At 35.6% G+C, this 15,729-nt stretch overlaps 1 protein-coding gene across 13 annotated transcripts in view; it reads right to left on the reverse strand.

Moving 5' to 3' along the window:
• NKTR (natural killer cell triggering receptor) overlaps window positions 1–15,729 on the reverse strand; it is a 50,371-nt gene that overhangs the window by 19,898 nt on the left and 14,744 nt on the right. For 9 of the 13 annotated variants that reach the window (XM_057497454.1, XM_057497457.1, XM_057497444.1 and 6 more), the window contains 4 exons: window positions 8,380–8,409; window positions 7,717–7,862; window positions 6,541–6,763; window positions 5,944–6,099 (listed from right to left, as the gene is read on the reverse strand). In XM_057497454.1, the coding sequence (XP_057353437.1) occupies window positions 5,944–6,099; window positions 6,541–6,763; window positions 7,717–7,862; window positions 8,380–8,409 (555 nt within the window). Of the gene's footprint in view, window positions 1–5,943; window positions 6,100–6,540; window positions 6,764–7,716; window positions 7,863–8,379; window positions 8,410–11,314; window positions 11,343–15,729 lie in introns of those variants that run through there. The other 4 variants (XM_057497441.1, XM_057497448.1, XM_057497451.1 and 1 more) reach the window with 3 other exon arrangements.

The raw sequence follows: 15,729 nt of genomic DNA on the forward strand, positions 1-15,729 counted from the left end.
TAGACTTCCAAACAAAGAAAGTAACAAGAGATGAAGGACATTGCATAATGATAAAGGGGTCAGTCCAACAAGAGGATATAACCATTATAAATATCTATGCACCCAACACATGTGAAACCAATACTAACAGAAATAAAGGAGGAAACAAAATGCAGTACATTCATTTTAGGAGACTTCAACACAACACTCACTCCAATGGACAGATCAACCGGACAGAAAGTAAGTAAGGATACACAGGCACTGAACAACACACTAGAACAGATGGACCTAACAGACATCTACAGAACTCTACACCCAAAAGCAGCAGGATACACATTCTTCTCAAGTGCACATGGAACATTTTCCAGAACAGACCATATACTAGGCCACAAAAAGAGCCTCAGTAAATTCAAAAAGATTGAAATTGTACCAACCAACTTCTCAGATCACAAAGGTATAAAAGTAGAAATAAACTGTACAAAGAAAACAAAAAAGTTCACACACACATGGAGTTTTAACAACATGCTTCTAAATAATCAATGGATGACCAAATTAAAACAGTGATCAAGCAATATATGGAGACAAATGAAGACAACAGCACAAAGTCCCAACTTCTGCGGGATGCAGCGAAGGCAGTTCTTCTGAGAGGAAAGTATATAGCAATCCAGGACTATTTAAAGAAGGAAGAACAATCCCAAATGAATAGTCTAAAGTCACAATTATTGAAACTGGAAAAAGAAGAACAAATGAGGCCTAAAGTCAGCAGAAGGAGGGGCATGATAAAGGTCAGCGAAGAAATAAAAATTGAGTAGAATAAAACAATACAAAAAAAAAATCAATGAAACCAAGAGTTGGTTCTTTGAGAAAATAAACAAAACAGATAAACCCCTAGCCAGACTTATTAGGAGAAAAAGAAAGTCTACTCACATAAACAGAATCAGAAATGAGAAAGGAAAAAATCACGATGGACCCCACAGAAATACAAAGAATTATTAGAGAATACTACGAAATCTATATGCTAAGAAGCTGGACAACCTAGAAGAAATGGACAACTTCCTATAAAAATACAACCTTCCAAGACTGACCAAGGAAGAAACAGAAAATCTAAACAGACCAATTACCAGCAACAAAATTGAATCGGTAATCAAAAAATTACCCAAGAACAAAACCCCCGGCACTGATGGATTCACTGCTGAATTTTATCAGACATATAGAGAAGACATAATACCCATTCTCCTTAAACTTTTCCAAAAAATAGAAGAGTAGGGAATACTTCCAAACTCAATTCTATGAAGCCAGCATCACTCTTATACCAAAACCAGGCAAAGACCCCACAAAAAAAGAAAATTACAGATGAATATCCCTGATGAACATACATGCAAAAATACTCAACAAAATATTAGCAAACCCAATTCAAAAATACATCAAGAGGATCATACACCATGATCAAGTGGAATTCATCTCAGGGATGCAAGGATGGTACATTTGAAAATCCATCAACATCATCTACCACATCAACAAAAAGAAGGACAAAAACTACATGATCATCTCCATAGAAAAAGCATTCAACAAAATTCAACATCCATTAACGATAAAAACTCTCCACAAAATGCATATAGAGGGCAAGTACCTCAACATAATAAAGGCCATATATGACAAACCCACAGCCAACATCATATTTAACAGTGAGAAGCTGAAAGCTTTTCACCTAAGATCGGGAACAAGACAGGGATGCCCACTCTCCCCACTGTAATTCAACACAGTACTGGAGGTCCTAGCCATGGCAATCAGACTAAACAAAGAAATACAAGGCATCCAGATTGGTAAGGAAGAAGTCAAACTGTCAGTATTTTCAGATGACATGATATTATACAAAAAAAAACCCCTAAAGACTCCACTCCAAAACTACTAGAACTGATATCTGAATTCAGCAAAGTTGCAGGATACAAAACTAATACACAGAAATCTGTTGCATTCCTACACACTAACAATGAACTAGCAGAAAGAAAAATCAGGACAACAATTCCATTCACAATTGCATCAAAAAGAATTAAATACCTAGGAATAAATCTAACCAAGGAAGTGAAAGACCTATACCCTGAAAACTACAAGACACTCTTCAGAGAAATTAAAGAGGTCACTAACAAACGGAAACTCATCCCATGCTCTTGGCTAGGAAGAATTAATTATCATCAAAATGGCCATCCTGCCCAAGGCAATCGACAGATTCAATGCAATCCCTATCAAATTACCAACAACATTCTTCAACGAACTGGAACAAATAGTTCAAAAATTCATATGGAACCACCAAAGACCTCAAATAGTCAAGGCAATCCTGAGAAGGAAGAATAAAGTGGGGGGGGGGGGAATCTTGCTCCCCAACTTCAAGCTCTACTACAAAGCCACAGTAATCAAGACAATTTGGTACTGGCACAAGAACAGACCCACAGACCAGTGGAACAGAATAGAGAGTCCAGACATTAACCCAAACATATATAGTCAATTAATATATGATAAAGGAGCCATGGACATACAATGGGGACATGACAGCCTCTTACACAACTGGTGCTGGCAAAACTGGACAGCTACATGTAAGAGAATGAAACTGGATCATTGTCTAACCCTGTACACAAAAGTAATTTAGAAATGGATCAAAGACCTGAATGTAAGTCATGAAACCATAAAACTCTTAGAAAAAAACATAGGCAAAAATCTCTTGGACATAGACATGAGCGACTTCTTCATGAACATATCTCCCTGGGCAAGGGAAACAAAAGCAAAAATGAACAAGTGGGACTGTATCGAACTGAAAAGCTTCTGTACAGCAAAGGGCACCATCAAGAGAACAAAAAGGCATCCTATAGTATTGGAGAATATAGTCATAAATGACAGATCCGATAAAGGGTTGACATCCAAAATATATAAAGAGCTCACGCACCTCAACAAACAAAAAGCAAATAATCCAATTAAAAAATGGGCAGAGGAGCTGAACAGACAGTTCTCCAAAGAAGAAATTCGGATGGCCAACAGACATGAAAAGATGCTTCACAGCTCTAGTCATCAGAGAAATGCAAATTAAAACCACAATGAGATATCACCTCACACCAGTTAGGATGGCCACCATCCAAAAGGCAAACAACACATGTTATTGAGGTTGTGGGGAAAGAGGAACCCTCCTACACTGCTGGTGGGAATGTAAATTAGTTCAACCATTGTGGAAATCAGTGTGGAGGTTCCTCAAAAAGCTCAAAATAGAAATACCATTTGACCCTAGAATTCCACTTCTTGGAATTTACCCTAAGAATACAGCAGCCCAGTTTGAAAAAGACATATGCACCCCTATGTTTATCGCAACACTATTTACAATAGCCAAGAAATGGAAGCAACCAAAGTGTCCATCAGTAGATGAATGGATAAAGAAGATGTGGTACATATACACAATGGAATATTACTCACCCATAAGAAAACAAATCCTACCATTTGCAACAACATGGATGGAGCTAGAGGCTATTATGCTCAGTGAAATAAGCCAGGTGGAGAAAGACAAGTACCAAATGTTTTCACTTATATGTGGAGTATAAGAACAAAGGAAAAACTGAAGGAACAAAACAGCAGCAGACTCACAGAACCCAAGAATGGACTAACAGTTACCAAAGGGAAAGGGACTGGGAAGGATGAGTGGGAAGGGAGGGATAAGGTGGGGGGGAAGAAAGGGGGCATTATAATTAGCATGTATAATGTGGGGGGAGGCACGGGGAGGGCTGTGCAACACAAAGAAGACAAGTAGCGATTCTACAGCATCTTACTATGCTGATGGACAGTGACTATAATGGGGGTTGTTGGGGGGACTTGGTGAAGGGGGGAACCTAGTAAACATACTGTTCCTCCTCATGTAACTGGGGATTAATGATACCAAAAAAAAAGGAAAAGTAAAGTCAAAATGGATCAAAGACCTGAATGTAAGTCATGAAACCATAAAACTCTTAGAAAAAAACATAGGCAAAAATCTCTCGGACATAAACATGAGCAACTTCTTCATGAACATATCTCCCCAGGCAAGGGAAACAAAAGCAAAAATGAACAAGTGGGACTAGATCAAAGCTTCTGTACAGCAAAGGACACCATCAGTAGAACAAAAAGGCATCCTATAGTATTGGAGAATATATTCATAAATGACAGATCCGATAAAGGGTTAACATCCAAAATATATTAAGAGCTCACGCACCTCAACAAAGCAAAAGCAAATAATCCAATTAAAAAGTGGGCAGAGGAGCTGAACAGACACTTCTCCAAAGAAGAAATTCAGATGGCCCAGAGGCACATGAAAAGATGCTCCACATCGCTAATCAGCAGAGAAATGCAAATGAAAACCACAATGAGATATCACCTCACACCAGTCAGGATGGCCAACATCCAACAGACAAGAAACAACAAATGTTGGCGAGGATGTGGAGAACAGGGAACCCTCCTACACTTTTGGTGGGAATTTAAATTAGTTCAACAATTGTGGTATGCAATATGGAGGTTCCTCAAAAAACTAAAAATAGAAATACCATTTGACCCAGCAATTCCACTCCTAGGAATTTACTCAAAGAAAACAAGATACCAGCTTTAAAAAGACATATGCACCCCCTCTTTATCACAGTACTACTTACAATAGCCCAAGATATGGAAGCAACATATGTGTTTATTAGTAGATGAATGGATAAAGATGTGAGACACATATACAGTGGAATATTATTCAGCCATAAGAAAACAAATCGTACCATTTGCAACAACATGGATGGAGCCAGTGGGCATTATGCTCAGTAAAATAAGCCAGGTGAAGAATGACAAGTACCAAATGATTTCCCTCATTTTTGGAGTATAACAACAAAGCAAAACTGAAAGAACAAAACAGCAGCAGACTCAGACTCCAAGAAGGGACTAGCAGTTACCAAAGGAGAGGGTTGGGAGAGGGTGAGTGGGGAGGGAGAAGGGGATTAAGGGGCATTATGATCAGCACACATAAGGTAGGTGGCTCATGGGGAACACAGTATAACACAGAGAAGACAAGTAGTGACTCTATAGCATCTTACTACACTGATGGACAGTAACTGCAATGGGGTGGCTGGGGTTGGGGGTGACTGGATAATATGGGTGAATGTTGTAATCACAATGTGTAGTAATTTTGTAGAATGTTGTATGTAGAATGTTGTAATCCCACAATGCTCATGTGAATCCTTCATAAGATTGTTTATCAATGATAGTTTAATTAAAAAAATTATTAATTCAAAGATAATTCCATTTCATGCTATCTTTATTAAATAAGACAATAGCAGCCTTTAAAAATATTTAGTGAATGAAATGATAACATTATACAGAGACCTGACTGTAAACAGGGTGTACTGCAGAACATCTTCGCCTTCAACACAACTCTTCACAGGGATTTTGCCAGTTACGACAACCACATTATGGGATTTCTTTTCACATGACTTTCTTTTAATAATTCTAAACTCGAGTCTAATACACAAAAACACTAAATAACTAGTTTTGACAACAGATCTAAAGGCACAAAACAGCATTTCCAATGTAGAGAAATTATCACTAAGCAAGTTAACAATAACAGAGTTCTGATACTAAATTACATCTCCAATCACCATGCAATTAATTTTGCAGTATAAAAATTGGAACATTTTATCACTTGATTGGACTCAAAGAGTTCAAATAACCCTCTATTCTGACAACTACAATCTCACTTCTAATGAAACATGAAATTTCTAAGGAAATATGATTAGTAATGAAATCTTTCAGACCTCCAATAAGAACTTCTTCACTGACCAACTTACAAGAACCCCTTTCCTACTAGCAGAATGTGCAACTACTAGAATTCTGAAAGGTAGGATATATGTTATTCATTAATCAGGTATTTCCCATGGTTATCTTTCAAAGTGCTTTGACAATAGGCTTAATCATCCTACTTACTGTTCAGGTTCTACTGTGACAAGAGGCATATCTCTTCTCAATAAAAATCGGTTCTCAGGCACTGGAGGAATCTCTTCTGGGCGGACCACAGGCTTTTCCCTTTTACCATTTGCATCCACTGACCTTTTTTCATTGGTATCACTCCTCTCAGAGTAACTTAGAACAAATGAAGTCACCAATTAAGATGTGGAATGTTTGCGTTTCATAGTAATATTACATAATAATAATAGCACAAAAATAATAGGAAAACTACTGGTACCTTGCAAATCTCAAATGGTTTATACAATTTCACAAAGAGAATATCAACCAAGTGAAAAAGCCCAAGTACTAAAATTCTGATATAAAAATTGTCAAATGATCCTAATTTTTTTCTTTTAAGAGTTTCAGGGATTATTTTCACCTGCAAACACATAAATCTTTGATATGCAATGTCCTGTGCTACACCTAGGATTTGCCAGGTTTCCACTTAAAAGTCCAAAAAATGCTGACCTTTTTCTACAGCAGGGAATACATCTAAGTTTACAGAACTGCCCATACTTTCCCCACTCCAGGGTGTTTGTTTTTTAGGTGTAGACTGCCCTGGTGTTTCACACTTACACTTTTGGGCTCATTATATGTTTATTCCTTGGCTCTTCTGAACTGCTTGCTTCCTTTCGTCTCTTTTTAGAATGTTTAACTTTTAGCTTCCTCTTATGTTTCCTCCTTCTGTTTCTCTCATGTTCAATTACACTTTCTGAAGAAGATTCTGAAGAGGAAGAGGAATTGGAAGAGGAATCCGAGTCTTCTGAATGAGCTGGTTTCTTCCTTTTTTTCTCAAAAACTTTTAAGAAATATTAACAAAAATATTAGGGCTGGACTTCAGTGCCTGCCTTTCAGAGTAAAAAACTTGATTACTAACTATCATAAAACATGCTTTATATATAGCAAACTAAAAACAAAATTTAAATCAACTTTTTTCAAGTTGATAATAAAGTCTGTTGAGATTCTAAGGTAAAAAAGCCCTTGCCCTCAGGAAGTCTATATTCTTGTTGTGTCAGATAAGAAAATAAGCAAGTAACTGCATAATATGATAAATGGTGAGTGCTAAAACAGGAGGGGGAAAAAAAGGACAGAAAAAGGAGGACAGGGAGAGTTGGGGAGTAATTCAAGATAACATGTGAACAGATATCAAAGGAAGTGAGGGTGGGGGTCATGAATGAAGAGTGCTCCAGAAAGTGGGAACAGCCAATAATACAAATTCCCTGAGTATTTGCCATGTTTGAGTAAAGGTCAACATAGCCAAGAAGAAAATGAACGAGGGGGAAGAGGTCAGAGAAATGGCAGACAGTCAGGGCGTCTTACAGACCATTGAAAAGACTTTATTTAGCGTTGGCTGACTGAGAAGGGAGCCTTGGAGTAGATCACTGTGGTTGCTGTTAACGACAGACTGTAGAGGGTCAAGAGTATAATAAGCAAGGAGACCAGTTAGGAGCTGCTGAGAAAAGAGTATATAGAGGAGTAAGGTCAGAGGCAAAGTGAACACTTAGGAGGCTACTGTAATAATCCAAGTGAGAGATACTGGTGGTTTGGACCATGCTGATAGCAGGGCAAGTAAAAAGAAGAGGTAAGATTTGATGAGATGCTGATTGTGGATTGGATATAAGGGCTGATATAGAGGAATTCAGGGCCATTGCTATACTACCATAGTTTTTCCACTACTGAAATCCAGGAGGCATCATCTTCAACATGCATTACCTGTATCCTAGCTTCCTCTACCCTGCAAAAAACTCTTACCATCTTTTGTAGATTTTGTGGCAAGCACCCCACAGTCAATCACTCGCACATCTGCGTATGGTCTGCTTGCAGCATCCGTTTTTAGATTTTCAATTTGTTCAATTACTTCAAAACCGGAAATAACTAGTCCAAAGACAACATGCACCCTGTCACAATACAAATTCAAGAATTGGTTTGATGGTAATTAAGCCATGAGCAATAATCAAGCCAACAGTTACAAGTGACATGTCCACAGACCTGAAAATAAAAACAAAGTGTTTGATGTATGGAGCAACCAGAAGGGAATTACAACTTGAAAACTGTTTCATAAAAGGAAAAACCAGCAATTACTCAAACCCAGCCTGTTTTCTGCCTTTGAAAAAATGGTTCTTAACTATTTTATGGTAAAGAGTCTAGTGATAGATTGCATTTGATACTCAGAAACCATCCTTACGGAGTCACTCAAGAGAACATGATTGAGAAGTCAACCCAATGAAAAGACATGGGTGACATGAGAACCAGCGAGTCTCAAGGCTACTGTACCCTGTGCTCCTTAAGGAACAGCTTGGCTGGGAGAGATTAACCCAGAATGAAGAGCAGCCCTAGAGCGTTTACCCCTAGTCCAAACTATCTTGGACTGGCTACCTAAACACCTTCCCAAAGGAGTAAGAACACAACTCTTACCCATCCAGGTGCGGAGCAGGTTTTGTGGTACTGTGCAACGAACATCAACACAAAGAAGATGGCAAAAATCAGGTGTTCAGGTGAACAGACCAGAAGGGTTTAAAGCAGAGCATGTAGAGAACAAAAAGGTAAACATAGAAAGATAAGGAAGTTAAACATGATACACATCTAAATTCAAAAACTTTAAAAACAGCAATAGAAGCCCTTAACTGATTAAAAAAAAACCCTCAAGATTATGAATTATAAAATCATACCTATTTTTTCAATATGAAAACTATATATGTATACATATATATGAAATAGGTTTGAAATACACAGCATATATATATATATATATACACACACAAACACATTAAAATTAAAGTTACTCTCAAAATCAAAACAAAAACAAACTAAAAATTTATCAAGATAATTAAAAAGAATAAAGAAACACCTATCACTTGCCCTATGGAAAGAAAAGTATAATCAAACACTTGCTCCACACACTTATAAATGACTTCTTTTATTTGTTATTTTTCTTACTGAGTCAGTCTGCACCTTTTAGGCAGGTAGATGGAGGTGAGCCTCAGGAGTCCTATATTTAGAACTTCCTGCCCCTCCCACCTAAGGTGAAGTTCTGCAATTCACAGCAACTGAAAACGCAACAGAGAGCAAACCTTCAATCTGCCAACACTTTTGACAGCCAAGTAAGTAATGATGTATAATATTACAGACATTTTAAATTTCCATGGTCCAGAAAACACCCAACCAGCTTCTTCTACAGTCACAAACTGGCAGTCACTCAGTCTTAGAAAGCCTTTATGGGTACATCTGGAAAAAATATTTTGCACCAAAGCTAGTTTTCCCACAGCATTTTCACAGATCTTCATACTGTGTGAATTGCAATGGGAAAAAATTCAAAAGCAGACAACTAGACTCAGCAGTACATACCACAAACATAGTAGACATTTGAGAGAAAGGTCACTGGATATCAGGCCACGTTAAAGCAATCAATTGTATTGGAAGGCAATTTTATTCATTTTAAGGCAATGCTAAGATATTTAAGCCATCAAAACATGATTTTAACCCTCACAGCAATGCTAAAAATTCTTATTCTATAAGATTTTAATATTTATACTTACATTAAGAATATTCAATTCTGTAAGAGCACTACAGAATTTAATTAAAAAAAAGTAAAATGTCAATTTAAGTTCCAGAATTTTAAAAGGAATCTTTGATTTTTTTAAAACAACTACTCTTAAATTTTCCTTAGAAGATTGAGAAGTGGTAATTCAACCAACATAATAGTAAAAATGAATAAAAACAAGCAGAAGAAAGAAGAAAAAGAAAAGCTAGCAAACTGGTAAGGCACTAATACTTAAATTATTAAACTAGCATCCAGAAATACTGTGGACAATAAGATATAAATGTGCTTTCCATATCGTTACTTTACCAAAGCACATTACAGATAGGAAGAAATTAGTACAGATACTGGACAGTGATTCCCTTGTATGAAAGACATAAAGAAGTAAAATATTTTAAAGGTAAAAATGTTCTACATGTAAGGGATCAGTCTCAAATATGTAGCAGTGAAAACAAGGAGTGGTCTATTAATTAGATACATTCTTCCTCCTTCCCTGATCCTTTCTCTCACAACTCTCAGATCTGGTATTGGGGAAAAGCTTACAGATTTTTCTAAAACACACACAGCCCAATTCAATTTTTCACTCTGGCTAAAAGGAGTGCTATAAAAATGACCGTATGGCAAATCTTTGGAGCAAAAGGTGAGAATACAACATTCTAGCTAACTGCAATGATGTGGCAAATACTACTTGTGACTCAACTTGAGAATGGAATAGCAAGTTTTGTTAATTCAAATGAAAACTGAAGACAAACAAACTTAGTCCTTTATTACACCACTGAAGAATAACAAATGAAGACAAGAACAATTCTTTCAAGGACAAATTTCAGCTGCCCACAGTACCTAAACCGGTGTAAGTCCACTACTTGCATCCGTAATTTTGGATGCAGAGATAGGAATGTATATTGTAATTTATTAAGACTACATTTTAAGAATACTGAGCTCATCTTAACAAAACAGTGCCTTCTGGGCCTCTCAGTCTACATTCCCAGGAGTAGAAATCCCAAAATAAAGCAGGCTTATCGGCACTGTCTGATACTAGACATGGATAAATAGAGGACACTGCCTAATGGGGAAGGGCAAGGGGAAATGATATGCTCAGTCCAATTATTCAATTGTACTAAAATTGTCAAAGAGATCTTTAACCCACAAACTCTTAACTGATTTTTTAAAACTAGGAACAACTGTAAAGACCCATGCAGTGGTGACATACAGCCAGTAAGTTAAGACCTTAACAAGGCCAGAGATTATCACAAATATGGAAGTTTACACATGCTTATTAAAACATATCTAAAGGAGAAAAAAAAAACCACAAAAGACATTTTAAATTATAAAATCTTTCATTATTTTCATATTCTCCTGTCACTTAGACACTGATTTTCCAGATTCTCTTACCCTGAATCCACTTGAAAAATACATGCACATGGACTCATCTAAACCTCATAAATCCTAGAAATTGAAAAATGTCACTGTTATTTTTAAAAATAATCTATGTTTTTATACGAGTATCCAAGAAGCTTTTGACTTTACAAAGAAATTAACAGTTCTGTACTGACATGAAATCTAAAGCATTCTATACAATATAACACCCCCTCACCAAGAGGTGCGGAAGTGTGGTAGAGACAAGCCATACAAGTTAAAATATACTTCCCAAGATTAACCATGAACAATAAAGCACACTTGTTTTACTTGTATTGTCACTATAAATCAAGCAGAAAGGTTTTTTTTTCTTAAAATGGTTCAATGCACATAACAATAGGATTAAAGAGATAAAGGCAAAGAAAGAAAGAGAACCTTAGAGTAATGAGACATTACCTTTGGAGCGCACGGTGTAACACTCTTTCTGTAAATTTTACACAAAAATGGCAAGAAATAAATTGTAATACACTTTTAAGACAAGACTGAATCTATGTTTTAATATCAATGTAACTTTGAAATTAAATATTTTCAAATTTTATGCAAAGCAAGAAAGCTTTTCAAAATGGAGGGCTCTAAATTTTCTTTCACATAGAATATGTATGTAGAGATGAATTATGCTTAAGAAAAACATTGTGGTTGAAGTGGGACTCTGCTCAGATCTTTGATATTGTAACACTAGTGTGAATAGCTATGACAAAACATTACATTTTGCTTCACAAATCCTAGACACTAAGTCAACTAACATCTTTCTCAAAAGAGAATAGTGTATCTTGAGTATATAAACATAAAAACCTGAATGTCAAGGAGCAGTTACCACCAGTGGAAAGCAAAAATTTCAATAGAAAGAACTGAGTTAAGAGTATTAAAAAATTTTTTTTCAGGGAACTTTTTTATTGATTCACTTTGAATAGTTAAAAAACATTTCATGTTTCTTTATTTGAAACCTTTTTTCAGCCACACATCACACCAAGCCTCTATCAGGAAATAACGAGCAGACGTTTGGACTAGTTTCTGCTCATTGCCATTACATACACTTTTGTAGTTTAAGTCACTGAAAATAATAATAAAACAGCATAGTTAGAATTTTAAGGATCTTCCCAAAAGAGAAAAAGACAAGAGAGATGAAAGTACAAAAGTGTGCTGTTGAATCTTGGCCATGGTACTTTCTTTTCCTGTCTGATCTCTGATTTTCCCCATTATGAATTTTTTTTTCTTAAATGCAGTGTCTGACCAATTTAAAAAACCTATTAAACTTTAAGCGTTATCTATTACTACTCACAACCATTAATAGAGAGTGGACAAAATTCTTTATAGGGGTATGGACATACTGAATCTTGAAATATTTAAAAATAAGCTTTAATTTCTTATAAAGGCATTGACACATTAATTACTGTCAAAAGAGAATATAATGTTTCAAATAATGTTTTCAATGAATGTTGTAAAAAAAAAAAAGTGACTCCAGTGTAGAGCGTTATGGGGCAGGGAAATAAATGGCTACTTCTGACTAATGTAGCTGTAAACATGTAATTTTTTCCTTCAATTCCTGAAGCTATCACACCATCATGGAAGATGCACCAAATTGTACAGAGTGGAAAAGCTTGTGTAAGGGCAATGGAAACTAAGCAAGTCACATTACAGTGCTCTCTACCTATGTGTTTCAAAGATCACCAAAACAGAACAGCTTTCAAAGGCTCAGCACTAAAGTTAACATAATACACACCAAACACCACTAGACACGAGATTTCTTCCAGGCTGCTAAAACATAGGTCACACATATATTAAATAATATTAAGACTGGATGTTAAGGATGACACAACATTCAGAGAACTTGGCTAATGGTTAAGTTCATGAACTTCATTCATGAAAAATCTTGAAATTAACATATGAAGGTGTTACCCCCCAAAAAGAAGGAAAAAACTAAAATTTTCAGGTTATTAACACTTAGTGGCATTTCTTCTCACACAAATTCATGAATATGTGGAGCAAAAAAGCATTTCTACCCAAATCTACTTTTACTATTCAAAACATCAGCACAGCTTTAAAACCAAAGCACCTCTCAATTCCCCCTTCTCTGCTACTCTGAAATGATCAGCACTTTTCTCCAATTCAGGTGAGTAGCCACTTGCAAGTCTGATTCTTAAATGACATAGAATATATCCTAGAACTTATGTTTTCCTCCCATAGTTCTATTTATGTCTGTTAAAATGTAACACTAGTTGTCTAAAGTTCAGTTTGACTTTTCTACATTATCTTGTTTTCTTTTATTTCTGTAATTATTATGACCATTACAGTGGCCAATGGCAGACACTGTTCTCTGAAGCTCTGCAGGTGTTTCTGCTGTGCCAATGTCCTAACATCAGCTGATGAGATGACTGCTGCTGCTCCTGACTTAGGCAAGATGAGCCCAAAGCTTCTTTGTAGCACCCTTCTGAGTTACGGAAATCACCCAATTACAAGTATTTCCTTTAGGCAAGACAGTGTTTGCTCACCATTGTTCCACACATTCAGAAACTTAGGACTAACCTACAAAACACTTTTTTCCTTTTTGTCCAAATTTTCACACCAAAATGTTTAATGTATCTTTGAAAGTGGGGTAGCTACTTTATAAATAGAAAAGGAAAGACAAAACTCACTCAAGATACATGGCAAGTAAAACTAGAACCAAGGCTTCTTGATAGCTAGGTTAGTGCTCTAATGCAGGAGAACAGTCAGTTAACACAAAGGTATAAACTAATCTTTTTTATGATTGCTTTATGCAATAACTTCATTATCTTTTTGATGAATGTTTATGAGACAATGAAAATTAGAGCCAGAATTAAGAGACTGTTATTACTAACAGCCAAAGGAAAAATATTTCCCTGTATGTCATTTTATTTTCCAGCAATGGTTGGTGCTTCTACTTCAGAACTCATCAGCCAAGAGTGGTCAATAAAATTACGTAGTTTACAGTGTGCAGCATTCTCTTCCCAGCTGTCAATTTCTTCTGGATTATGAATACAATTTCCATAACCTGGACTCTGTATGGTTGTTGTTCTTGACTTATTTAGCGTTATCTATAGAATGAAACATTGGACTAAATGATGCCTAAATCCTTTACCATTCTAAGACTTTTTAATTCTACAGCTTTTATTGTGGTTTCTTCCTAGTCTTTGGTTTAAGAAATAAATAATAATACAAAAGGACAAAATGACTAAGTATCAAGTTAATTTGGTTTTACTCTGGTCCTAGGTCTTTGAATTCCTTCAAAAATACCTCAATGTGGACAAATCATTATTTCCTCAGTGATTTATTCTTAAGCAGTACTATTCCAAAATGAATCAGTTTTCTTCTATTTGGGTCCCCAAAAGCAAAATAATTATGACTAATACAATAGTAGATATAAGTGTTATTGCAAAAACTACAAATAGCTTTATAGAAGAAAAGATGATTTTCATCATATACATAATTATTCCACCCAAAGAAAGCAAAATATGCAAAATTATGTTTAATAAAAATGATGTATACCTTAGAAAGGGGAGGTTTTAAATTCATAAATAATGGTGACAATAGTTATTGCACAAAGTGCAAGAATCCTTGAGGAACATTTTGCAAATACCCACACTAATAGTACCAAATTTATTCCTTAGGAGTTACAATGTAACAGGTTCATAATACAGACTACAAATACAATTTTGCAAGGATATATTAGAACTCCTTACTAAGCCTATAAAACTAGAACTATCAAAGCATTTCTTGACATTTTACCATCCATTCTTACAGACTGCAGAACTGCTGCTCAAAAGGTCACAGAAGAGCTGTGGTATGAGGGCAAAATGCAGCAGCCACCCTTGGGAAGCAATCAGCTAGCTAGCTCTGTGACCATCAACCTCATAACCTCAACTTTTAGAGCAATTTATCTTGATCATACACACAACTGGAAGAGTACATTACACATTTTTACTATTTTTGACTCCAAAAAGATTTGGGCTTGCAACACAGATTTTCAAAGATTTTTCTTTTGTAGGCCACGATCTCCATTTTACCTATCCTTTCCATAAAAGCAGAGAAATATTTTGTTTACAAAGGTGAATGATGGTTTTATTTTATCCTACTCCCATGAGGAACTGGTACTTCCAGCCAGTATAAAAAAAGTGCATGCATAAAAACTTCTTAAAAAAAACAAAAAGACATACAGACTTTGTGTGTGTATACAAAAATGCTGATTTCCAAGATTGCTTTTAACTGTATCATTTCCATTAAGTAAATTCCAGCCAAAAGCAGAAAATGTTCTTTCAATCACAAGTTGACAGTGATTTTAGTGTTATTTATAGTTAATTATGAAAACAAATTTTAAAATGTGAATCCTCATTTACTGATGTTAAAATTTTCATTTGGCATTTTCCTTGCCAAAAATTGCAGTCCAATGTAAAACTAAACTATGCAGAAAAGAACAATGACCTTAATTTCAATACTAAACATTTTCAGAAAAGACTAAGGAAGTAATAAATAACACAGCAACAAGATACTCTAAAACTTCTAAAGGGAGAATTTCATTTATTGAATTTTAATTAATGTATGTAGGTGCCTCCGTTTTAACTTTTTTATGAAAATAAGCTATTCAGTATGTAAAAATGGGAAGAAATTCCTGCTACCTAATAAATCAAATTTTAAATGTGCTGACAAAGGAAATCTAAAAGAAACTTTAGAGCCCTCAGATGGTAGCTTCTTGACCATGAGTCATTAGTTTATCATGTTCACAGTTCAGACAAGCCTAAAAATGGAAATAGTAAACCTCAAAGAGTAAACAGCTTCTAATTAAATTACCGTAAAAG

The sequence above is a fragment of the Manis pentadactyla genome, chromosome 1 (assembly GCF_030020395.1).
Source record: "Manis pentadactyla isolate mManPen7 chromosome 1, mManPen7.hap1, whole genome shotgun sequence".
Lineage (NCBI taxonomy): Eukaryota > Metazoa > Chordata > Mammalia > Pholidota > Manidae > Manis > Manis pentadactyla.